This window comes from Pyrus communis, chromosome 6 (assembly GCF_041283825.1).
Source record: "Pyrus communis isolate YQ-2024b chromosome 6, ASM4128382v1, whole genome shotgun sequence".
Lineage (NCBI taxonomy): Eukaryota > Viridiplantae > Streptophyta > Magnoliopsida > Rosales > Rosaceae > Pyrus > Pyrus communis.
The window spans coordinates 22,565,674-22,592,611 of record NC_142570.1 but is presented as its reverse complement, the minus strand read 5'-3'; the positions used below and the strand labels follow the sequence as shown (position 1 = coordinate 22,592,611).

The 26,938-nt window shown below is 38.1% G+C and overlaps 1 protein-coding gene and 1 pseudogene across 3 annotated transcripts; both read left to right on the top strand.

The window, feature by feature from the left end:
- The first annotated feature begins 13,777 nt into the window (after window positions 1-13,777).
- On the top strand, window positions 13,778-15,118 carry LOC137711302 (serpin-ZX pseudogene; annotated as a pseudogene).
- A 5,780-nt stretch (window positions 15,119-20,898) lies between these two features.
- Window positions 20,899-26,613, top strand: LOC137711322 (serine/threonine-protein kinase BSK2). 3 transcript variants are annotated; one of them, XM_088696016.1, is made up of 11 exons: window positions 20,899-21,175; window positions 21,215-21,305; window positions 21,401-21,627; window positions 22,055-22,190; window positions 22,600-22,733; window positions 23,607-23,712; window positions 24,529-24,614; window positions 25,154-25,342; window positions 25,476-25,634; window positions 25,899-26,012; window positions 26,177-26,613. In XM_088696016.1, the coding sequence occupies exons 2-11, from the start codon at window positions 21,218-21,220 to the stop codon at window positions 26,426-26,428; spliced, it is 1,491 nt and encodes a 496-aa protein (XP_088552142.1). In that variant the 5' UTR covers window positions 20,899-21,175; window positions 21,215-21,217; the 3' UTR covers window positions 26,429-26,613. The 3 variants fall into 3 exon arrangements, with proteins under 3 accessions (XP_088552142.1, XP_068306653.2, XP_068306652.2); XM_068450552.2 differs by having other exon boundaries at window positions 20,899-21,305; window positions 25,217-25,342; XM_068450551.2 differs by having other exon boundaries at window positions 20,899-21,305.
- The last annotated feature ends 325 nt before the right edge of the window (window positions 26,614-26,938 follow it).

Genomic DNA, 26,938 nt, shown 5'->3' with positions numbered 1-26,938 from the left:
TCGAAGAGCAACATGGACCAGCAGGTCAACACTGGGGGTAGCTGGAGGCTCAGCTGCCCCACCAGGCCCAAATACAGGAGGAAGTATACAAAGGTTCGTAGCAGAGCAACTGCACGGACTCCAGTGCATCCACACTACCTACGATGCCTTCTGTAGAGACATGGCCAACCTCAGTAGGTCACCATTTACAAACGAGATACTTATCTGATCCGCACAAGGCACGTTCTCAAACGGGTTATGTCTTTACCGTTGGAGGCACTGCAATCTCTTGGAGGTCAACTAAACAAACCTTAGTTGCCACTTCATCTAGCCATGCTGAAATTCTTGCCCTAGATGAAGCAACTCGGGAATGCTTTTGGCTGAGAGCAATTGTGAGCCATATTCAGAGCTCCTGCAATCTTTATCTCGTCGTTGACATCCCGACGACGATCTATGAAAACAACGCAGCGTGCATCGAATAGCTCAAGAAATGTTACATCAAATGAGACAACACCAAGCACATTGCGTCGAAGTTCTTCTTTTCACATCAACAACAAGAGCATCAAAAGATTGAAGTCACGAAAATCTGTTCACAAGATAATCTAACCAACTTCTTCACCAAATCACTACCGAAGGCAATGTTTTATAAGCTTGTTCAAGGAATTGGTATGCGTAAACTTTCTGAGTTGTAACATTGATAGTTCTCTTTCAAATTATGTCAAACTCATAGGAAGTATCTTGAAGTATACTTGCTTGATCTTAATGCACTATTTTCCCTATGATTAGGAGCATTTTTCCCATTAGGTTTTTGCTACCTAACGAGGTTTTGACGAGGCACCCACCTTGGATTGATCATATCCTATAGATGTTTCATTTGACTTTGCATTACTCACACATTTTTCCTTAGACTCTAGACTTTGACCCTACTCGAGCTTTACCATAGCCTTAGGATTTTTTGTGAGACTTAGTTATACAAGTTCCTACTTTATTTGAGAATAACGTGTTCCTAGAATCAATGCCGACGAGTCAACTTCCTCTACTCTACATGATGCCGAATCTACTTGAGTATTTACACACTCAATGGGGAGTGTTATAAACTTCTTATTTAAGTGTGATTGTGTAAATCCTAGATTAGATTTGATTCTAGTTATTCTTCTCTATTAGGACTTGTATTCTTTGGAGGAGAAAGATTTCTTCTCTCCCTTATTACTATAAATAAAGGCATTGCATAGGGGGAATAACACATCCTCTAAATAACCCTACAAACACATCTCTCTCTATATTTTCTTTGTGCCGCCGGCCCCCTCTTCTTGTCAGTTAAATACATTTTTATTATTATTATTTTAAATATGATATTTATAATGCACTCGTAGTGTCACAACAAGCATAAGCCATCATGCCTATTATTATAGGGCTAAGCCACAATCACCGCAACTATTGGGGAGCTTTTGATATTAGTGCCTCTTTCCCCCAACATGTTTGATTAAACATTTGTAGGTTTTACGTTTTAGATTGTACCGCCTCCTCTAAATAAGGAGCCAAGTAGATTACAAAAAATGATTTCGTTTTTCTAAAATTTACGAACACTGCCATGCTTTTAAGCTTTGAGAATTTATTTATTTTTACCAGCAGATTTTTTTCCTTCTGAATTTAGCATTTCAATTCCATTAAAAATTGTCATTATCCTTTTTATTTTGTTGTTATCCTTGGAATTATCTAGAAGTATTATCTCAATGGCTTTTGAATTTGTATTGTTAATGGTTGCTTACTTAATATATGACAAGAATTGTACCCAAGTTAAATATGATATACAAACCCGCTCGGTACACTCAAAATGTATACCACTATTAACGTACCTATTAGGAAAACTATCAATAAAAAATTTAAAATGTATCTAATAACTTTAAACAGACGTACCCAATTATTGACAACCGTACCGAATATCTTCCAACAAACATACTAAATTATAACTTCTAATGTACCTTTTTCTTATTAATTTGATGCTTGGGTGCATTGTATCTCAAATGCTTTGGTACATTTGAAGGCATAACTAAACGTACCAATCTTGTCATTATTATTATTATTATTATTATTATTATTTAAACAAAACCGGTCCTGTCACTTGAAGTTTGGTAATAACTACACATTCCACGTATAATTAAACGTACGGATCCTGTCAATTGAAGTTTGCTTTGTGTACCTCCGTCAAAGTTTAAATAGAAATTTTTGGGTTAGTTTCCATGTGATTTTGTACAACTTACTTTGGTTGGGTACGTTTGGCATGATCAAGTTTGAAAATAGAATAATCTTTCTTTGTCTTATACAACTTGGATGAGTGACCAATTATTATTAATAATGGTTGGTACGTTTTTTGTGTAGTTGGTGTGTAAGTATCAATATTTTGGTACATTTATTATGTAATGTTAATTTGGTGCATATCAATGATTTGAGATGTATAAAATATATTTATTAATTTATTTGTACCAGTTATTTGGTACGTTAAATAATAATATTGTAAGACGTACCACTCATTTGGTACGTTCTAAACTGCCCAAATGCGTTCTCCATCCTTCGTAGAAGCATGCCTCTTGGGCGAGGTGGTTCCTATTTGGTATGTTTGAAGATATTGCCTCCTACAAACTTCTGTTTGACTGGCTAATGCGGTCGGCGGCACTCTCATTTGTAGTGCTATCATTTTTGCCATACCAAACTAAGGGTTGTTCACCAAGCATCATGCCCCAAATCAGAAGCATCAGTTAGAGAACAAGGAAACAAATAAGAGTAGAAAAAAAAAATTAAACAGCAACTTACCAGCCGCACCCACAAGTAGCAGAAAACATCGAAAACATCAAGCAGCAAGAAACCTAAAATACCTCAAAAGTGGATTACTATTCAAATGTCAATAAATAAATTTATGAAAGCAACCACTAATTCAAATGGAAGAGCCCATCCAAATTTTAGAAGTGAGAATGAATCTAGATAAACACAACTAATAATTAAAAAAAAAAATCCCTGAATAAAAGGCCATGCAACGAAAATAGAAAAAGAAAAACCTCTGAAGAGGAGGATAAATTCGGAATTCAATATGTAGCATTTTAATTTGGAGAAATATATTAATGACATAAAAATTGATTAAATAAAAAAAAACCTGATGTGGCACCCAGTCAAAGTGCCTTAATCATAATTTGAAAAGGCATACATGTTTGATTAAAACAATGTAAAATTTAAGCACCTTAATTTAATTATCTCCAAATAATATTATCATAATTATTTATGTGACTCGACCATGAAATCTACCTCAATTGAATCAAATACCACGAGGCCAAAATATTAATCGGTAATTCCTTAATTTTCCTTTCTTGGAGTTTGTAACTTTGTGTAGTAAGAGAAATTAAATTTACTTTCAAATAATAGCCATATATAAGAAAATATGTAAGTAAATAAGCTAAATATTCTCTTGCATGACAAATAATTAAGCTAGTAAGAAATAATTAAAGTTCGAGTTAAAATAAAAAATATATAAATTTCAATTTCAAGGATCGTAATAGAAGCAACCACCCGGTACGTGAAATTATTTGTTACAACTAGCGTGAAAGCATAACCCAAAACCTAGAAGTTGGATTCATCTTTAACAACATTCTCCTTCACAGATTCGCATGGTCTGGTGTTGATCTGAGTAGCTCATCGGCAGAAATCCAGAGATCCTCACCCCCCATATAGTCCGATTGGAAATTATCACTGATTAAATCACCCAATCCTCCCAACACATTATTACTTGGTGGATGAAGATGATCAACTTGAGTAGTAGTAGCAGTAAATCCTGTGTCATCGACATATGGATAAAGATGATCAGCTTGAGTAGTCGCAGCAAATCTTGTCCCGTCAACATGTTGATGAAGGTCATGAGCTTGAGTAGTCACATCAAATCCTGCGCCGTCGACATGTGAATGAAGATGATCAACTTGAGTAGTCGCAGCAAACCTTGCGCTGCTGACGTATTGCTGAAGATCATGAGCTTGAGTACTCACAGAAAATCCCATGCCGTTGATATATGAATGAAGATGATCAGCTTGAGTACTCGCAGCAAGTCCTGTGCTGTCCACATATTGGTGAATATCATAAGCTTGAGTATTCACACGGAATCCTGAGGCGTCGACATATGGATGATCATGAGCTTGAGTAGTCGAAGTAAATCCGGTTTCGCTGACATATGGATAATGACGATCAGCTTGCGTAGTCGCAGTATATCTTGTGTCGCCAACATATTGATCAAAATCATCAGGTAGTGTTACAGCAGCTGGTACAATATTATTATTGTCAATGCATGGTTGGAATTTTTGCTGTTGCTGACACCAAGCTTCTTCCCATTGCAAGGCACTCGGTTCATTGTCTGCAAATGACGGTACGTTGTTAAAGCAAGTTACGAGTAATTCCTGTCCCTGATTTTCTTCTCTTGCATGCACTAATCCAGTTGCTAATGGTGGACTACTGATCATATTGATGCGTGGCTGAAGGTATTGCAGCTCAGGTACACATGGTAAGAGGCGCTGCCGTTTTCCGTGTGTCTTAAGCGAACGGGCTGATTTATTATCAACATCTTCTCCAACCATCTCAGCATCCTCCTCTGCTAGTTGTTTTCGTTTCTTGTCGAATTCCTCATTTTTACGAAGTATGCATAGAACATATTTCTTCTCCTGCACACCCGATAAAAATCATGTTAGTTAATTATATGAATCCAAGACTGAATTTACTGTATATGAAAAACAAGAATTCTCCCCTAGCTATCGAGCAAGACGAAAAGAAATCAAGTATGGCTATCAGTGAATATTTCCTTCACATAAACCTTATTTCTTTTAATCCGACAAACCAGAAACCTCTCAAATTTTTTCACCAAACAAAAAGTATTCAAGATTTGCACATATGTATCTCTAAATTTTATTCGTGCGTGTTAATGTTCAATAATTGATCTTCATGTTTGTAGATCTAAGAGACTTGTCCTAAAAGAATATGCAAGAAAACACATGTAGAAAAGTGAAATAGTAGCAGGCCATAAGATTCAAGAAGAATAAGATCCTCATTCTTTAAAACACAAAATTTTGTACGTAAATACTTACTTGTTGGTTGTGTATGAGCGACTGATGAAGATCAAACTGAAGCATGATCCACCTGTCATCTTTCCCAGACCCCTTGTTCTCGTAGTGAAATCTTTTTCTGTAGCCAATAACATTGTTAGTCCCGGCTGGATAACATATCTTCTTGCCCTTATCATCGCCTTTCCAGGTGCCAACTCCCTTGGCAACAGTTCGGGATATACGCGAGCCTCTTGGAACTTTTGTGGTGAGTTCAGTGATGAAGTAGAGGTCCTTATTCCTCCTCAAGTCGTTTGCTCTTCTTGTTTTGAAGTTTTCCCATACGGCCGATGGTTCTTGGTCACCGTATAGATTGAAGTAAAAAACGACGTGGTCTATTCCGGGTACTACCATGCCGTTAGCCTTAGGAAGAAGGTAGTGGAGAATAAGCTCTTCTTCCAAGGGGCAAAACCTGTACCCTGGAAGCATACGATCATCGTAAACGTGCTCCATTGGAACTCAAGAAGTTAGTTTTTTCTTGACTATATAGAAGAAAGCAAGAGAAGAGCCTGAAGAAAGAATGTGTTGGCTAGATACTAATTAAGAACTTGGAGAGTGAGTGAACGGCGGAGTAGGGTTTGTCTATGACAAGTGAATTAGGGTTAACTTGCATATATATAGCACTTAATTGATTGGAGACAAAACAGGGATTCCAAAGATTTCGGATACCATGCAATTGGAGTAGAAATCGGATTCCGAGTAGTATTTGGGGATTAAGAATAAGGAATTCACTTATTCATTTGTTTATTATTGAATGGACCAATCAGATTATGAAATGTGAAAAATAATGGGGTAAATAATAGCACAGTTTAATCTTTTTAGTCTACCGTAAGTCGGTAAGATGAATTAGAGGTAGGTAAAAGTTCAGTGAAATTAAGATATAAATGGTATGGCATATATATGACGTGAGCTTTAAATGGTTGGTAATCTACTGATTGATCATTGATTAATTGCGGTATCATACATATTGAGCAAAATAGAGCAAGGAGTGTATCAGTAGGTTGATTGGATACCAATATGGCATTTCAACACCCTTGTTGATAAGGGTTTCTCTAGGAGAGCGGAGTGATTAATATTACGGCGCTGGCCATCGTTTATTCTAGTCGATTCACAGAGTTCGACACATTGCGAGGATCATGGCGGGCTGATTCGATTGAGTCTGAGTGAATGTTGGTTCGCATAGTATGACAATTAGGGATTACACTTGCTGGGGCCTATTGAAACGGGTTGCAAGCGGTGCAAAGGTGGATGGAGGACATGATGATGAAGTTTGCAGAACGGTTGGATCTCACTGCCGAGGCGCAAAGGGTGGTGGTGATTGATGTTAAAGAGAGTGCCATACTCAGAACCACTAGGGTTTTCCTAGTTGGCAGGGTGCTTTCGAGTAAAGCGTTCAACAAGGAAAGGTTCAAACGTCAGATGTTGAATCTCTGGCTTCCTAAAGCTCGGGTTACAATGGTGGAATTATATGATGGCCTGTTTTCGTTTGGATTCGATAGTATTCGAGAGAGGTTGATGGTTCATAAGGGAGGTCGGTGGCTTTACGATGGTGCACTACTGGTGTTGGCGGAGGCGGATGATCTGGCACATCCTGCTAGCATTCCGCTATGTTCTCAGGAGTTTTGGATCCAGGTGAAAGAGCTACCTCTTGCATATATGACTCGCCATATGGGTCAGTTCACTGGAAACCAGATTGGGATTCATGTCTTAACTGATCAAAGTAGGAAAGGTGATCTTCAAGGAAATATACTATGCATTCTTGTTGCACTGGATATCACGAAGCCCCTACGTCAAAGTTTACTGTTAGCAATACAGGGGTCAGAGGTGGGAATTGACTTACGGTATGAAAAAACTTCCTATAACTTGTTTCTTATGTGTGATCATTGGACATATGGAAGATCAGTGTGTGCATTTTAGGGGCAAGAATGATGATGATGATCTATCGAAGCCGTATGGTCGTTGGTTTCAGAATGATGTGCTGGGGGATAATTATCGGAGGCCTCCAGGGAAACGTTTTGGGGCAGGGATGGTCTATGAAAGCCCCATTGCATGTGGATGAGGTGGAGAGTTCGACCAATCCTGAGCTGGGATGGGTCAATCACATGGCGAAGATCAGGGAATGGAAAGGGCGGTTGACAACACACACGACACAATCAGGCTTCCAGATTTGAATGCATATGTTGACCCGGAGCAGATGATAATTGATTCGTTGGCAATTATCCCATGCCAGCAAGAGTCTACAATTCAGGAGTCAGGAGGGTTGACATTATTTGGTGTCGATTTGAATGTCCCACCGGGAACTCGGGAGGAGAACCTTATGCTGCAGTCAACCCTCGCACACGAGAAGGTAAGGCATGATTCCATTAGGCCCCGAGAGGGTCATGAGATTGTATTAGGCCAAATTGGAACTACAGTGGCGCAGACTATGCATGGGGAGCAACTAGGATTGGGTCCTGGTCTACAAGCTGGTGATGGTGCTGGGCTAGGATCTGATCCATTCAATTTAATGCCAATTATAGAGTATCATCAGAGAGCTAGGAAGAGGAAGCAATGAAGAGGGCAACGGCTTGGGAGTCCCTCTTCGAGGAGTATTCAGTCCAATGCTAAGGATTATGTTACTACTCTGTTACCAGAGCTTGGAAAGAGATTGAAATGAGAAGATGAGGAAGTAGAGGCACGGTAGGGTAGACGAAGGAAGTTGATGGATAGCTCAGTGTTGTTCAGTTCATCGGCCGAGGTTAACATGGGTCAACCACACAATCCGCAATGAGTTGCTTAAGCTGGAACTGCCTGGGACTTGGGAACCTCCGAGCAGTTCATGCTCTCCAACGCTTAATTTCTAGTCAAGATCCCACTGTAGTGTTCTTGTGCGTGACAAAAAGTAATGCTCGTTACATGGACAGTTTACTTTAAAGTTGAATTTTGATTATAGCTTTACTATTGACAGTAGAGGTAACTCAGGTGGTTTGTGTGTTTTATGGAGGGAGGAAATAAATTTGTGTTTAAGGTCTTATTCTCAGAACCATGTCGATTTTGATGTGGTTGTTTCGGGGGATGCGCTATATTGGCGCTTTACTGCTTTTTATGGTTTTCTATCCACAAGTGATAGGTACAAGTCTTGGAGGTTGCTAGAGTCTCTTTGTGGCAATGAGTCTAATTCGTGGTTATGTATTGGTGATTATAATGAAATCCTCCAAGTAAATAAGCAGGAAGGGGGTAATATTCGGCATGATAAGCATATAGAGGGGTTTTGTACTGTGGTAGAGCAATGTCGGTTGTCTAACCTTGGTTTCTCCGGGATTAAGTTTACGTGGTTTATGACGAAAGGGGTGGGAATCAAGGTAAGATTGATCGAGCTTTGGGTGATCAAGCATGGATGAATTTGTTTCCTCAGTTTAAAGTGCATCATTTAAACAAGACTTTGTTCGATCATGTTCCAGTATTGCTTAATTGGTTGGGGCGCAAGCCAATCCGAGGTAAGAAATAATTTTGTTACGAGGAATTTTGGCATATGCAAGAAGGTTGTACTTAAGTGGTACGGGATAGGTGGAACCACGCTGTGGAAGGCTTGCCAATGTTCCAGGTGACAAAGAAGATTAAGATGATAAGGATGAAACTCAATAACTGGGCTCGGAGCAATGCTAGGTCGAGGCCGAAAGAGATTAGAGAAGTGGAAGATAAGCTCATAAGCTTATTGGGACAACCATTCACGGAGGACTCTATTAAGCATAAGAATGAGCTTATTGGAAAGTTGAATAGATTACTTGAACAAGAGGAGCAATTTTGGAGACAAAGATCGAAGGAGAATTGGGTTAAACTTGGTGATCGCAATACCAAATATTTTCACCAGAAAGCAAATAGGAGACAAAAACGCAATTGATTATATGGGCTAATGGATAACAATGGGGGTTGGCGTAAGGACAAAGATGGGATGGAAGAGGTTATGGTGTCGTATTTCTCAAAGCTATTTAATTCAAATGGGGTGGAGAATTTGAAGACATATTGTGTCACATCACGCCCTCAATGACAGAGGAGATGAATGCCTTGCTTGATAGCTCGTTCACGGATGAGGAAATTAAATATGCAGTATTTCAAATACATCCTACAAAAGTGCTTAGCCCTGATGGTATGTCTCCTGGTTTATACCAAAAGCATTAGGAAGTGGTAGGTACGGATACATGTAATGGGGTTCGGTCCATGCTTCTTTCCGATCAAATCTTACGAAAAATTAATTATACGCATGTCATGTTAATCCCCAAAGTCAAGGATGCTACGAGGATGACACAACTTCGCCCTATTAGTTTGTGCAATGTTTTGTACAAAATAGTGGCGAAAGTGCTTACGAACAGGTTGAATCTTATTCTTCCACGGGTTGTCTCTCTTACACAAAGTGCCTTTATTTTGGGGCGCTTAATTTCTGATAACTATTTGCTAGCTACTGAAGTTGCTCACTATATGCACAAACGGTCCTCGAGGTCAAATGGTCTTATGGTGTTGAAGTTACACATTAGTAAGGTGTATGATCTTGTGGAATGGAACTTCCTTGACCCTATGATGCATCACTTGGGGTTTTCTAATAGGTGGATCTGTAGTCGTGTTGTGTATTACAACAGTGACCTATTCTTTTAAGTTGAATGGTGATCATGTGGGTTATGTGCATCCGGAAAGAGGAATACGGCAAGAGGACCCTATCTCCCCCTATTTGTTTGTTATATGTGCTGAGGGGCTCTCAACATTATTAACAAAGACAGAATTCGATGAAGATTTACAGGGGATCAAAGTTTGTTGTGATGTTCCTAGCATCCACCATCTGTTTTTCACTAATGATAGTTTTCTGTTCGCTCGAGGTACCTTTAGCGTGTGTCAGAACATTAAACAAGTGTTGAGAAAATATGAAATGGCATCGGGACAAGCGGTAAACTTTGAGAAGAGCTATGTTTCATTCAGTCCCAATCTTACTAATTATGATAAGCAATTATTGGCCAACTGTCTTGGTATGAGGAGAGTGAAATTTCATGATAAATATTTGGGGATTGCCAGTGCTAGTTCAGAAGTTGAAGAAGGAAACTTTTGTGTATGTGAAAGATAGAATGTGGAAAAAACTACAAAGTTGGCGAGATGGTCTCTTGAGTAGTGCGGGACGTTAGTTATTGGTGCAAACGGTGGCATGGGCTTTACCTATGTAGTCCATGCAATGCTTTCTCCTTCCTAAATCGTTTTATGAAGAGTTGAACATGATGATAGCTAAGTTTTGGTGGAGTGGGGATCTAGGAAAAAGGAAAATACATTGGCTTAATTTGAGGTGTTTGTGTAAGTCTAAGCAAGAGGGAGGCCTTGGGTTTAAAGATCTTTATCCGGTTAACCTTACTTTGTTGGCAAAACAAGCATGGCGTTTTCTTCATGATCCCGAGTCTCTTGTAATTCGTGTATTCAAAGCCCGTTATTTTCCTACGACTGAGTTTCTGGATGCTCGATGACTGTCAATAGTTCATATGTTTGGAAGAGTATTGCAGCCTCCATACTGGTGCTTCAAAAGGGCCTTCGACAGTAGCTAGGTGATAGGAAGAAAGTTCGTATCTGGCAGGATGATTGGGTGCCAATGGAGTCTTGCTTCAGGATTTTGACCCCGCCACCGGTACATTGGGATGTCGAAGCTATAATGGAGGGTTTATTTTGGACGGAAATCAAACAATGGAACGTTCGGTTGTTGACTGAACTTTTCTCCTCATAGGAAGTGGAATTAGTTCTAGAGCTTCCACTCAGTATACGGAATACTGCCGATCGTAGGATTTGGCATTATGATCGACATGGTAAGTTCATCGTCTAGAGTGCATATCATGTCGCATGGGATTAAATGTAGCTAATGGAGAGGGTGTCGCTGGCTCTTATTCTTCTTCTAGTTCTACAGGGAAAAAACTATGGAAGAAACTGTGGAGTGCTTGTGTTCTTGGGAAAGTGAAGATTTATGTTTGGCGTGCGTATTTGGATTTTTTGTCTACACGGTTAAATCTTTGCAAGCGGAGAGTGACAAATGAGGAGGTGTGCGTAGTTTGTGGTGTCTAAGTTGTATCAACGGAACATGTTTTGAGATAATGTAATGTGGCAAGAGTGATGTGGTTTCGAAGCTTGGGCGTAAGGGTGGATACTGTCAAAGAGTGTCTTTTATGCATTGGTTAGCAAATATAAATATATAGGTTCCTACTTTAGGGTTTGAACTATGTTTAATGTTGATATGGGCGCTATGGAAGCACAGGAATGAGGTACTATGGAATGGCACTTCACTACCACCGCACGAGATTGTGCTTCACACCGAGGGTTGGATGCAGAAGTTTCAAAAATGGCACAAGGCAGCACCTAAGAAGTCTATTTGAGAGGTCTAGAAATGGAGGAGACCGGTGAAGGATTGGGTTAAGTGTAACTTTGATGGAGTATGGAGTCAAAGCGGGTTCCGGGGAGGCTTTGGGGTGGTGATTCGTAACCATTTAGGGGAATTTATTGCCACTACTGCATGTTCAATTAAAAGACCAAGAACTGGTCTGCACTCCGAGTTTATGGCAGCCCGACATGCTGTCATGTTGGTTCAGGGCCTATATACGGATGAGGTAAAGATTAATTTGGAAGGAGATGCGAGTTTGCTATGAAGGGCCAAGGGGATGACTGCTTAGAGTTCAATCCCATAATAAATGATTTGATATTTTTCTTGATGAAGTGGTCGAATTCGGTGGTTAGTCATGTCCAGTGGGAAGGTAACTCGGCAGCGCATCGACTTGCTCAGATGGGGATTAATAGTGCTCAGGAGGTATTGTGGTTCGAGGAGCCTCTGAATTTGATTCAAGATATTCTCATTGATGGGGGATTGTAATTTCTTTTATACTGTTCATTTGAGGATAGGTCTATTATTATGCAGGATGCTTTTTTCCTTCGATCGGGTTGAAATCCCCACCAAGGTTTTTATCGAGGCCCATTATGCACATTATCCTCAGTTTGTACGTATTCTAATTTGTTCAATGAATATCATACCTTTTTTTTAAAAAAAAAAATAAATAAATAAATAACACCCTTGTTGATAATGCTAATGCTTTCTTTCTTTCTCTTTTTTAAATATTATTATTAAGGAGAGGTGAAAGGATTCAAACTATAATTTAGAAGAGGAGAGTTTCGAACCGGGATGTATGAGTGAAAACTCAATACTTTATCAACTAAGATATTGAACTGCATGCAAAATTGATGATGCTAATGTATTAATTCGCATTTTGAGAAGGAAAAAAAGAAGATAATTTTTGGTGTGCCGGGAATACTCAGTGGTACACCACATGTTATTATACAATTGGAGGAAAAAAAATCTGAGTGTCTCTCCAATTGTGTAATAACATGTGGCATGCCTCTAGGAGAAGAGATAAATATAAAGGGACAAGGATCCTCTCTAAGTCCTCTTTGTGGGGATCCAGGGAATCAATCAATCGTGTCTGTTTATCGTATATCGTGCGATCAGTTTTCATTAGGTACTGTTTATGTTCATTTTAAATTTTAAATTTTAAAATGATTTATAACCGCACGATGTACGATGAATGAAGACAATTGATTGATCCCTCGGATCCCCACAAAGAGGATTCAGAGAGGATCCTATTCCGATATAAAGCTTAAAGATGCACTCCATATAACTTACATAAAGTGTTGAATAAACCCCACATACTTAATACACCCTACATTTGGTTTTTCAATTAAAAATTATCTTAATACATCCCACGTACGTCCCCGTAATACCTCCACACCCTACATTCTTAATATACACCTTACATTTTCTACATGCACCCCATATTTTCTATACACCCCACATTTCTCAAATCTTATAAAGCTTTTAATTTGGACAAAAAATGCCGACTACAGAAGATGCAGCCTGGGATTTAAAGCATATGTGAGTTGTTTTCAATTCCACCATTAAAATCCATATCGTTAGTTTTTAATATTTGGTGGTAATTTTAGGTGTTTAATTCTTCATTAATCCTTGTGATCCCTAAAAGATGAATATGAACATAGAAACTTGAATAACGCATGAAAAGTAAGATTAAATAATTATCGATGTCATCAAAATCACTAAAACAACAAAAAATATGAAGTCTTACCTCATGTGAAGCTTTCGAAACATCAATTTAGTGTTTCGTTAGTCAAAAATAAATTTTCTCAATCAACATGTTTGTAGTTTCATTGGTTAGGGTTTTGTTCAACAATGGAGAGTTGGAGGGGTTTTGATAGTTGAAGAAGATAAATAATACATTAAAAGTGATTTGGGGTGTATATAGAAATTTTTATTATTTTTTAAACCTAATAAGGTCAAAATTGCCATTACATAGTAGGGTAAATAAGTCATTATATACTAAATTTTAATGTGGGGGTGCATTCAACATTTTGTGGGGTGCTAACATGCCATATGATTATCATTTTAACATATTAAAAAAGATAAAATCAAATTGTTAAATACTTGAATTCTAAAATACGGATAATTGGTGGCAGAGTATCTTTGTGGTCCAAGTAATTAGAGAGTCCAAGTTAATTAGAGAGTCCAGGTTACGCAAGATTTCTAGTAGATGAAGAGATTATTTAGGGTTTAACTTGACTCGTATATATATAACAATTGGTGAGTTTATGGCATAGGAGATCTAGAGATAGCAATGGCGTCTTTCATAGCCCTCCGCCACACTTTAAGCATGAAACTGTCTTCCTTCTTCAATATACAACCTCTGGCCCCTTGTCTTTTCCCCTCGATTCGCAGCAATGGCATACAAACTTTACCCACCATTATGGTTTCCAAAACAACGGAGATCGAAAAGTTTATAAGCAACCAAACAAACATCAGACTTAGAAAGACAAAGCAGTTGTTTCTGACTAAAGGCAAAGAGAAGAATATGGTGTATTCGTGGTTATCTATACACGTAATATTAAGCCTAATAGCAGCCGGTACAAAGGGTCGATCCAAGAAGGAGTGGCTCTCTTTCCTCAAGTCCAAGTCCACTGCCCACCTCAACTTGCTTGCCTCTGAAATGGTCCTTCTGGTTTTCGCTGATGGATCACCCATCAGCGGGCCCAATTTGTCCTTTGCAAATGGCCTCTTGATTGATAAGTCAACCCCTCGCAAACCTTCTTTCGAACAGGTGGTGGACAATTTTGACAAGGCGGCTCGAAAAGAAGTCGATTTCCGGACCAAGGCTGAAGAAGTGAGAATTGAAGTGAATTCATGGGTCAAAAATGAGACTAAGGGCTTTATTAAAGTGGTTCTTCCTGTTGGGTCAGTTGACAGCTTAACAAGACTCATCGTTGCAAATGCATTGTACTTCAAATGAGTTTGGGATAACAAGTTTGATGCATCAGAAACTGAAGAGTATGACTTCCATCGTCTTAATGGGAGATCATCAGTTAAGGCACCCTTCATGACCAGCTATAAAAACCAATAAGTAGAAGCCTTTGACGGCTTCAAAGTTTTAAAACTCAACTACCAAAAAGGTAAAACCGAGAAGCGACATTTCTCCATGTGCATTTTTCTTCCAGACGAAAAAGATGGCCTGCCAACTTTGTTTGAGAGAGTTTGTTCTGAACGTGGCTTCTTACATCGCCATCTTTCACATTGGAAAGTTGAAGTGGGCGACTTCAGAATTCCAAATTTTAAGATCAGTACTGGTTTTAATGCTTCCAAAATTCTAGAGAAATTAGGACTTGTGTTGCCTTTCCATGATCCATGTAAATGAGGTGATTTGACGGAGATGGTGGACTCACTTCCGAGTGAGACCCTTTATATTTCTGGTATACTCCATAAATCCTTCATCGAAGTTAATGAAGAAGGAACAAAAGCTACCGCTGTTACTGTCACTGGTATTGTTGGTGACTCGTTGGAGTCTGTTCATGATACAAAGATGGTAGACTTTGTAGCCGACCACCCGTTCCTTTTTTTTATCAGAGAGGAATTGACTGGAGCGGTGTTGTTCACTGGGAATGTGTTCAATCCTCTTGAAGACTAATTGTTACTGGTGTGGTTAGTTTAAAACCAGTACTTGGAGGCTGATCATTATATTCTTAAATTTAATTACTCTCTCTCCCTCTGTGTATTGTGATTATGCTACCTTGATTAGGTTAAGTTATAAATGCGTGGGTCTCCACGAGACCAATTTCCCTTGCTTCTTTGCTCATGTTATCTAGCATAGTAGCATGACATACAAGTTATCTCAATTATAAATGCTATCTCAACCATTAAAATTAGGCTAATCTAATGGTTTAGGAATCATGTCAAAACTTGTGTCAAAAACATGGTGCCACAGACCCGTCCCCATATATATATAAACTTGAGCTAATCTAACGGACTAGCACATTTGATCCAACTAAGTCATAAATCTTCAAGTTCATATTGTCATATGGATATAGCATTCGGTTGATGGAAATGAAATGGACTAACCTCAAAGTATGTAGCCCTTCAATACTTTGGAGATCTAGAACCTTTGATCTCTTTTAAGATGGGGGGGGGGAGGGGGCGATCTGATGCAGTGAAATATAGAACTACTTAAGTTAGTTTCTTAGGAAACTATGTTTTTATTGTAAATTCGTCTTTTTTTTTTCTTTTTTTTTTTTCCTGTCAATATATAGTTAGTCACTTATAGCTTCTTAGTTGTGATTCTTGTGAAAACTTATAGCATAATACCAAGTACTTTTCAACTTTCACTTGCTATGTTTTGACGTAATGTATTTAACATGATTCTACTGATGTTATTGTTTTGAGATGTGTTTCTTCAATCAAAAGTTTAATTGGCGTTGAAACAGGGATAGAAACACCGCCTTCGTCCATAAATAAGCTAATTTTGGGTCAGAACCAACTCAATTACTTGTATACTTGATGCTAAAAATAGATTGGTCGATGTGAGGAATCATATTACGTTTGATGAGAGCCAATTGTTGGAAGATGAATAGAATGATAGTTGCAATTGCAAGCCACACACGCATTGGATGAAAGGCTTCAATAAGATTCAATGATCAATTTTCATTGCAGTTACTAATTATAACTCAAACTCAAAAGCAAACGTCCCGAGTAATAAATGGTCGTCTCAACGGGAAAGCAGATAAATCATGTAGTATAGTCATTCTCTCTCTGTCTCTCCTTCGTTTTCTTGAATGTTTAACTGAGTTTTAGTTCTATTGCACATGCCAAGCAACTTATCTAGGATCCTAAAGTGGCTTTGGAGTGAAGTTGACATTGGAATAGGTGCATTCGAGGGATTCCAGTTTTGGCCGAAACTTTTGAGAGTTTTTCAGACCATTTTCCATTAGTTTTAGGACTTCTAATAGGTACGAATGTGTTCTACTCTTCAAGACCTTCAAATCCATATAAATTTCATGGATTTTGATTGAGAAATGAAGTAGATATTAAGCTTTGAAAATTTTCCAGAAACTGGATAACCAGACGGCGGCCGACGGGGACCGGCAAGGTCTACCGGAGAAGAAGAAGAATATTCTGTCAAAGTTGACGAAATATTCTAACGGCGTCAGGTAACACCGTTATAATTTAACAGAATATTCTGCTATTTTGACGGAATATTCCTAACGCCGTTAGGGTTTTCCGTCCCATGTGCTAGGCACGTGCTTGCGTGTGGCCGTGCCTTGGCCGGCGCGTGAGGGTGCATCCGGCATCCAAAAAATTTTCTAAAAATATGGGGGTGTTCATCTTGTTGAGTAGATCATGTTGGTGTATTCAAACACCCCATTTGAGCAAGCTTTGAGAAGTTATTCCTAGGTTTTGTTTAGGTGCTATTGAATTAATGTTAAACGAGTTATATCGCATATAGGTGAGATGTACCCCGAGGACGAGCGTGGACAAGTGAAGCAAGGGGGCAACGATCCTGCTACTTATTAGTGAGTGGGCATTTGTTTTATATATATATATATATGTATATGTATATGTATATGTTTTACGATTTCCAAAAAACGTTTTTAATTGAATTTATGCCTAGTATGCCATGTCTATACCACTTATTGCTATATTGTTGCATTAGTATGAATTGTGAATTATACTATTTGATGATGCAGAGGCTCAAGTAAGCTTCAGGTGAGCTAGCATGTGATTGGTCTTATTGCATTGCATATTGCTATGCATTTATGCATTATAGCTTATTATGATGCACCCCGATGTAAGTGTTCCTGCTCGAGGCCAGGACACATTTTTCATATGATTGTTCACTTCTCACACCGCACGCTCACCTTGGATCCAAGTTTTGGTGATAGCCTGTCGTCTATACCACAATAGGTGGTTCCGACTCATAGATGACCTACGATCTATCGCACAGTTTTCACATGATCGTAGCACTTGAGCGTACTTATTTACACCCAGCCTGTCATACAGGTCACATTAGGTGACTCCGACTCCTGTGCAGACATATGTTGATGAGTTATAGATCCAGTCGTACAGGCCACGTTAGGTGACTCTGACTGGCATACTACTTTATATTGGTTTCATACCTTGCTTACATCTTTTAGTGCTGAAATATTATGACATGTCATACTTCAATTTTCGCTGGCCTTGTGCATTGGTTTTTCATACCTACATAGTAGTATTTTCTAGAAACTATACGAGTTTTACGGAGAGAGGTTATTATGTTCATAAAGCTAAATATGTTTTCAAACACTTTGTTTTTGCCCACTCACCATTCTGTTTTGTGCCCCTCCAGGTTCTAGGTAGCTGATCAACTTTGGTGGCTCACGAGGACTACACGGCGGTTCAGACGTTTCCACAAATAAAAGAAGGGATCTTCTCCCTGTTTGTATAATTAGTACTTAGTTAGTTCGACTGCACTTTCGTTTTACCTATGCTCTGATACGCACGTATCTTATATTTGATCACTTTCACACACTTACATAGTATCTCTAGTTAAATAAGTTTAGTTTTGGTTTTTATTTATTCACATTTTTCGTATCATTATTTCTTATGTTGCGCACTTGACTACGTCACCCTCACATAAGGGCCAACATGCCTTGACTCTGGTCAGGGTATGTTATCTTACGTTTGATTCTAGCCAAAGACGAATTTGAACCACATTATTGTTATCCCATTGTAAGACTTATCTCACTCTCCCAACCCTTTAGTGTACATATTCAAATAAATAAATAAAATATAAAAAAAGGTGAAATATAGAATTTAATGAAATGTAAAATTACTTTGATCTAAAGTTGAAAACCAACAAATATTTAAGAGTAAATTGTAGCAATAGTCCCTCAATTTTAATCAAATTGGAGCAATGGTCCCCTACTAAAAATTTATTACCATTGACCCCTCAACTCATCAAAACGTGTAGCTATGGTCATTTTCGTCGAAATTTCTTTTATTGTGGCGGGAACACAAGTGGTACATCACATGTTTTAATAAAAGTGACGAGAAATTTTATTTTTTAAGTTATTAACTTTTTAGCTCGCATATCCAACCATTTGTCTAAGGACACGTTGTGTACCGCATCATGTACCGGTCACAATGAAAAATCTCTCATTTTCGTCAACTTCGTCAAAATTTTGTCAAAATGAGTTATGTTGGAAGGACCATTTCACAATTAGGTTAAAGTTGATGGACTATTTCTTCAATTGGATTAAAGTTCAAGGATCATTTCTCCAGTTGAATTAAAGTTGAGGGACCATTGATAATGACTTTTTAGTTGAGGAACCACAACTGCATGTTTTGTTGAGTTGAGGAACCAATGATAATAGATTTTTAGTTGAGGGACTATTGTTCCAATTAAGTTAAAATTGAGAGACCATTGCTACAATTTACTCAATATTTAATTTTGTTAGTGTAAGCAAGCAAGTCATACATATTAGACCATCTCCAATGGTGGCTTATAACCTAAATTTTTCCTTCCCCCCCCCCCAAAAAATCCACTCCAACCCAAAACCTAAATCAAACCTAAAACCTAAAACTTAAAATGAACCCAAATACCAGTCACAAATTTAGCCCACAAATTGAAGTGGGACCCACACCCCAAAACCCCAAAACCCAATCTGCCATACACGGATGAACAGTGTAGCGGAAGCCAACCCACGTGGGCTGTCCCATCTGCTGTCAATTTCACTGTAGCCCAACGACTACTTTTCTTCATCCAATGGCTCCATTTAAATGGGCCGTTGGTTAATCCAACGGTCTAGGTTCAAATTATTTTTTTTAAGTTTTATATTTATATATTTATTGAATCCAACGGCTTAGATCGAATATAATCAAATCTAATGGTAAAAAAAAAAGATCTAGCGGTCCAAATTTAAATCCAACGGCTAAAATAATTTTAAAAAATTATTTAACTTAAAATTCAACCAAAAACTCTATAAATACTTATGTATTTGTTCAAACATCCACACAAAACTCACTTTTCTCCTACAATTCTTCCAATTTTTCTTTCTACCATTTCTTCTCATTTCTAAAATTTTTGAGATGGCAAAAGAGCATGTTAGAGGTCGTAATTGGACCTTTGACGAAGATATTGCTTTATGTTTGGCATGGATTTCTGTTAGCGAAGATGGTGTCGTCGGCACCAATCAAAATAGAAAGGTTTTGTGGGGTAAAATCGTTGATAAGTTCCATGAAAACTCCAACGCCGGTCGAAGGGAAATTGGTGGTGTTTATGATCGATGGAAGATTATCAACAAAGCGTGCACTTTGTGGAAGGGAAGCTTGGAGAGAGTCATGGTTGACATGCCTAGTGGAAGGGGCGCCTCAGAAATTGTGAGTTTCTTTGTTGATATTTTAGTTGTCATGTACATAATAGTATTTTGCAACTAATTGTTTTTATGTATTTGTTGCATAGGGTGACAAAGCAATGACAATTTACAAGACAAGAACTACACCAAAAAATCAAGCTTTTAAGTTGCATCATGCTTGGAACATCCTCAAGGATTGTCCGAGGTGGGGAACCGATGCGAATCAACAATGTGGAAGATTATTTCATAATAAAGCCCCCACCCCCAAATGATGTAAATGAAGGTGTCGACCAAATGAGCCCAACTTCTTCTTTTCTAAGGTCCCCAGGTAGAGATAAGCAAAAGGAAACAAAGAGAAAAGAGAAGTCCCAAGATCCGATACGTGCACAATTTGCTAGCGAAATGGCAAGAATGAACGAAAACCAATGCCGTCAGCAAGAAGAATCGGCCCAAATGTTTTTGGCCATGAAGGAAGAAGGGGATAGGGAGCAAGAAAGGTACGAAACTAATTTGATAATGGAGGACCTCGACAAATACACTCCAGAGAAGAAGAAATACTTACGTGGTAAACAAAAGGAAATTTTACGAAGGAATGCCACAAGGAGTATATTTCAAGATGATGATTCATCTCAAGACTATCACCCAAGTCCATCACCAAGTCAAGATGATGGATATCATTATTAAATTTATGTAGTCTACGAGTTTTCGATTGTATTAAGTTTATGTGGTTTATTAATTGTCTTTCTTTTTTTTTTTTTTCTTTTTTTAAAGTTTATGTGGTTTATCATGATTTTCATGTATTGATTTAGTGATTTTTTAAAATTTATCGGAATTTAAATATTTTTAGGTTAAAATTTTCATAAAATTAATTTAAGATAGTCTACATAATATTTTTTTTTTTTAAAAGAAGTTAATTTAAAAAAAATAGCCTTAATTCATTCTTTGATAATCTAGGGTTAAAATTTTAGGCCGATTGGAGTAGAAAAACTGTTTCTGGACTAAAACCTAAATTTTCTAGGCTAAATATTTTTAGGTTTTAGGCCACATTGGATATGGTTTTAGTACCCTAAGCAATCCCTCACGCGACCCCCTTCTTCTGCTTCCCTCACACACAAAGATACAGCACAAGTTCTCCCTCACGTGACCTCCTTCTTCTGCTTCCATTTCTCTGTCTCCGGCTGTCTGTTTTCATAGATTCACTTCTCACTAGGTGAGTCAGCAGTCACCTTTGTCCTCGGCTGCAGCAACACAACACTCGTGTCGTTTCTTGTCTCTCCATTTCCGAAGCTCTTCACTTCAGCGCTTTCACATTCCCCTTCTTCTATGTAGCCCCACTTCCGACACAAACTACTACCACTACCACTACCACTACCACTGCCACTACGACTACTACCACTCAAATGGGTTGCTTACACTCCAAAACCGCCCACCTCCTCCGCTCCCCCGACCACCCCTCTTCTCTACCCGACACCCAGAAACCCGACCCGGGTAGGTCATTACCTCTCTCGGCTCCTCTTTTGTTGCTTTTTATGGCATTGATTTTTATGGGTTTTCTTTTTATTTATTTCGTTTCGGTTTTGAAGCTAATGGGGATCCAGCTGCGGCGGCGGATCCCCAGGTACCGGCATTCAAAGAGTACAGCGTCGACGAGCTCCGGAAGGCCACGAACGGGTTCAGCTCCGAATGCATTGTTTCCGAAAGCGGCGAAAAAGCTCCCAATGTTGTTTACAGAGGGAAGCTTGATGGCAATCGCCTTGTCGCTGTTAAACGCTTCTCCAAGCAATCTTGGCCCGACGCCCAGCAGTTCGTGGTAAGTACAAGATCATTATTTTCTGTTTGGATCCCGAGAAAATGAAGGACAAAGAAAATAGCTTTCATAACAGAGTATTTTGGGACTTGGGTTTTCATTTTGGAGCTGATCTAGCTGGTAATGCTGAGGAATTGGAAAAGACAAAGTAAAGTAAAATTTTGGGACTTGGATTTTTCTATTATTTGTACTAGACATTTGATTTAAATTTGTTGTCTTTACTTCACTTCTCATTTTTCTTGAAAATTAAAAACCGAAAACTTGTTTAGTAACTACTTTCTACTTTCAGTTATAAAACTGAAACCGAAAACGAAATTTCAAATAACCCCTAATTTTCATTCATTTTCTAAAAATAATACACATTGGAGGGCTTTTGGCATTATTGGATGGTTTGATACTGAGTTTGATGTTAATGAATATGATTGGGCAGGCTGAGGCTTCTGGAGTAGGGAAGTTGAGGCACAAGAGATTGGTGAATCTGATTGGTTGCTCTGCCGAGGGTGACGAACGGCTCTTGGTGGCCGAGTATATGCCCAATGATACTCTTTCCAAGCATCTCTTCCATTGTAATTCCGCTCAATCACTTCCCTTTTTCTTTCTTTTCTCTAGTGCATATCATTGAGTTTGTAACTAACCATCCTTTTGCTTTTAGCTTTTTTGAACACTTTTTTGTGCACTATGATCAACTCTTTTTCGTCTTTGCATTTTTACTTATGTCCAGTACTTTTTGTGCACCTACAATAAAAAACCTCTCCTTCCGTACTTTTCTGAAGTATTGCGCACAAGGTTTTAAAGACTACCATCGATTATTTTACTTGACTAATGTTTCCCTAGTCCAACTAAAGCCGCTGATGATTCCTGTGTATCTATGACTTATGTGTTACTTTATGGTGATCAGTATACTGCTCCAAAACGATATCCCTACTCAGGCCATTATGTTTTCTTTTACTTTTAACTTCCTATGATTTCTTATAGGGGACAAGAAGCCATTGCCATGGGAAATGCGTGTTAGAGTTGCATACTATATTGCAGAGGCACTTGATCATTGTAATACAGAAAACCAGAAGATCTATCATGATTTGAATGCATATAGAGTTCTTTTTGACGAGGTATGCATATGATTTGTGACAAAGAATACAGTTATCTTGTTAGGAGGATTATGAATGCCTCCCATGGTTTCAGGTTATTCCATTTGGATGCACCAGGCTTTTATGTTTGCATTCCTGATAGCGTATGCATTTGTTGCAAAATATGTGCTGCTTCTCTGTAGATCATCAAATAGTGTAATTTATTCCATGGGCTTTTACGTTGGTTGCTCGTAAATTTATCACGCGTCTTCAGAAACATGATTGCACTGTTTGCTAACTTTGACAAATATTGTTTTCTCCATTAACTGTTGAGATGTCCACATTCCCAGAAGACAAATTAAAAGACTACAGTACCTATACACTTATATGTTCTTGTTCTTTTCATTTACGCCATGTTGGAAATCATATGAGAGCACTGTGCTGACATGTCCCATATAAGTTGGCATGTTCCTGTGTAGAATCTTTCTACATTGCATAAAGAAGTTTGAAAAATGGCAGCAAATTTAACATGGCCTTGCCAAGCCCGAAAGAGAAAACATAACCGGGCATTTTACAACTACTCAAACTGTGCTGCAGTAGTTGCTTTGTCCATTTTGTGTTAGCTCAATTTGCCCATTTCTATCTGAGGTGTTTCAATGTTTTGCTAACATTGACCTTATTTTAACTTTCTTGTCGTTTCACAGTGACTATGAAATACGTTCTCTATTCTATTCTTGTTTGTTGGTATCTTAAATATCTTACTATTGCACAGATGACCACTGGTTTTCTTGTATATAAATACAATTGATTATCACTTTTAGTGAACATGTTTTAAAGTGGAACGTATTCTATAAATTACAAGGTTCTGTAAGATTTTTGTGATTACAGTGCAACTGAGTAATGAACTTGTGTCAGGATGGTGACCCTCGATTGTCTACCTTTGGCCTTATGAAAAATAGTCGGGATGGAAAAAGCTACAGTACCAATTTAGCTTATACTCCACCTGAGTTTCTACGGACAGGTAAATTACTTCACAGCATTTGTCCTTATGGGAGACAGAAAGTTGTGTCTCAAATATCTCCTGCATCGTTTGGTTTAGCAAAATAATGTAATATGAAGTACGAACAGTAATATGTCTCATTTTAGTTACTAAACCCCATTTCTATTCCAGAACTATATTATTACCCAGTTTAGTAACTAAATTAATCTTTTTGTGCAGAATAGTATTACGAAATCAAATTTCTGTTAGATTGGTAACTGATATTAAGGGCGGGTATTGAGTTGGGACCTTGGCCAAACTTAGGTACCAAAAGTACAAGCCTTTCATATTATAAAATATAAAAAAAATAAAAAAAGTATAATGATTATATTGTCTCGTACTCAGGTTGCTTAGATGTCATATGTTATAAAGTTTAATTCATAGAACTTGTAAGCCTCTATGTCAGGGTGAATGGTGTTGGACAACGAAGCATAGTGGTTTTTGTACATCATTATTGAGGTCAGGCTGATTGGATATTATGTGATGAAGTATTACATACAAACTAAAATATTTTCCTCTCATTATAGTGACTGATGTTGGACTGAAAAGCATAATCATTTTTATACATCAACACACCAACATCGAGTTCGTCATGTTCTTTTCTAAGTCTGGATTTGTGGATTACTACATAATTTTTTCATGCTTATGAATCCTGAAGATTGTGTAACTAGTTACTACCTTAGCAATTACCTAATGTGGTGTGGTGTGATAGTTTTCCCTGTCTTGGTTGATAACTTTATATGGCTGCAGATATGAAAACCGATTTTCAGTATATTTGATTAGAGTCAAACTTTGCAGGCAGGGTCATCCCAGAGAGTGTAATCTACAGTTATGGAACTGTCCTGTTGGACCTTTTGAGTGGAAAGCATATTCCTCCAAGCCATGTATGTTGACTTACATTCCTTGAACCTTTATATTATTCTTCTTTCAGGGATTTTTTTTTTTTTTTTTTTTCTCTTCCTTGTGAATTCATTGACATTTCCAATGCCTAGGCTGTAGATTCTCTACTGTGTTGGTGCATGATCTCAGGGTTCCAAATATATGTCTCAAACTATGTTTTAGGATCCTAGTGCTTTTATTTTCATTAGCATTCCGCGAAGCTCCGATCGTTTTGAATGTTTTTGTCTTCAATGTATATTATGTATTTATGTCCTGCACTTGATTTATTATTTTTACGTGGTCGGTATTATTGATATCTCAAATTTAACAAGTAAGAATTGGACTCCACGAACAGTATAGGTTCATTATGTTTACTCAAAACACTATTTTTATGTTGAATATTTTGACGACCCTTATGAATCTTCCCAAGCTCAGATTGCATTAGATCCAAACTCTTTTGGGAATACAAAGTTGGAAAATCATTCTCTTTAGTTTTCTACTTTGAAAGATATGAGGATTGTTTAAGGAATTACTGTATCACCAGGCACTGGATTTGATAAGGGGAAAGAATGTATTGTTGTTGATGGATTCATCATTGGAAGGGCAGTATGCAAATGATGATGCCACGAAATTGGTTGAACTTGCTTCCAAATGTCTTCAGTCGGAGGCCAGGGATAGAGGAGATATTAAGTTTCTTCTCACAGCCATTGCACCACTTCAAAAACAGAAAGAGGTTTCGTGTTATCCTGAAGTCATCAGTTTACTATTTCTTTGTTTTGTGTGATACATAGTCCATCTACTTTGTTTTATAACATATTCTTTTTCCCATCCTTATATGCTCTGATTGCTCATGTTGGTTGGTTAAGGTGGCATCTCATGTTTTATTGGGCCTCCCAAAAAACACTGTTGTGGTGCCAACCATGCTTTCTCCCCTTGGAAAGGCGTGTGCCAGGATGGATCTTACTGCTGTGCATGATATTTTGCTAAAAACGGGCTATAAAGATGAGGAAGGTGCCGAAAATGAGGTACGCTGAATTTCATATTCTACTTGCACTTGCAGCCTAACAGTTTGAAACCGAGTTCTTAAATACTCTATGCATGTTGAATTTTGAGGTAAACAAACCTTAAATGCTAGCTTAATTTGAAATGTAGTAATTGGCATATTGTAGTGTCACAATATTTGGCAAATTGTGGTTGGTTTTGCTTCTTTTTCATGATTGTCTTATTTGTTCATGGGTTCATGCATTCACGTCACTTACGTTCTGATAATGTGATCTATATATTTCCAGCTCTCATTCCAAGAATGGACACAACAAGTCCAAGATATGTTGAACACAAAGAAATTTGGTGATATTGCATTTAGGGATAAGGATTTCAAGAATGCAATCGAGTATTATTCCAAGGTAGATGCACTTTTCCTTCTCCTTTGGTCGAATCTCATCTTAAGAATAGGGTTATATTATGTGATGAATTAGTTTGATGTGTATTTATTTGGAATGTAGTTTCTAAAAAAAAAAATGAATATTCCGAAGTTTGTAAAAAGCAAGCGTTTTCTTTGCATGAACAGTTGGTTGCTATGATCTCTGGCCCTTCAGCAACTGTCTTTGCGAGAAGAGCCTTCTCCTACTTAATGAATGGCCAAGCAGAGCTTGCTTTAAGAGATGCGATGCAGGCACAGGTATGCATACCAGAGTGGCCAACTGCATTCTACTTGCAGGCGCTTGCGCTCTCAAAGCTCGGAATGGAGACTGATGCTCAGGACATGCTAAATGATGGAGCGGCCTTTGACACAAAGAGACACAACGCCTGGCGTAACTAAACTTGTACACTTGGAATGGATAGAATAGGTAGAGAAAGTCGTAGGCGAAAGTGAAATGTGGGTTTTTTTAAGATCCAAAACTTATGCTACTAAAACAAATTGCATGACAATCCTTGAGAATTCTAGTCTTTTCATGTAATTATTCTTACCATTTGATTTTGTTATCGGAGAGTGTTTGACTGGTACCGCTGTCAAGTAACCAAGAGAGGAGGTTATAAGAACACCAAGTGCAATCCCACTAGGGTTGGCTGAGCCCTAGGCCTAACATTAGGTTGGTCGAATTTGTGCCTCATCCATAAAATGTGTAACTCGAACATTACAATTTGTAATCTAATACTTGAAAATTCAGCACTTGGATTAATACGGGGAACTAGTTAATATCATCCTCCTTCGTTCTCTCCCTTATTCCACACTTATGTTGTACCAAATAAGTTTATATGTACGTTGAGTTGACAAAATTCGGGTAACATGGTGACGAAAATTAAGGTCTAGAGGGTTAAGTGGGAAAGA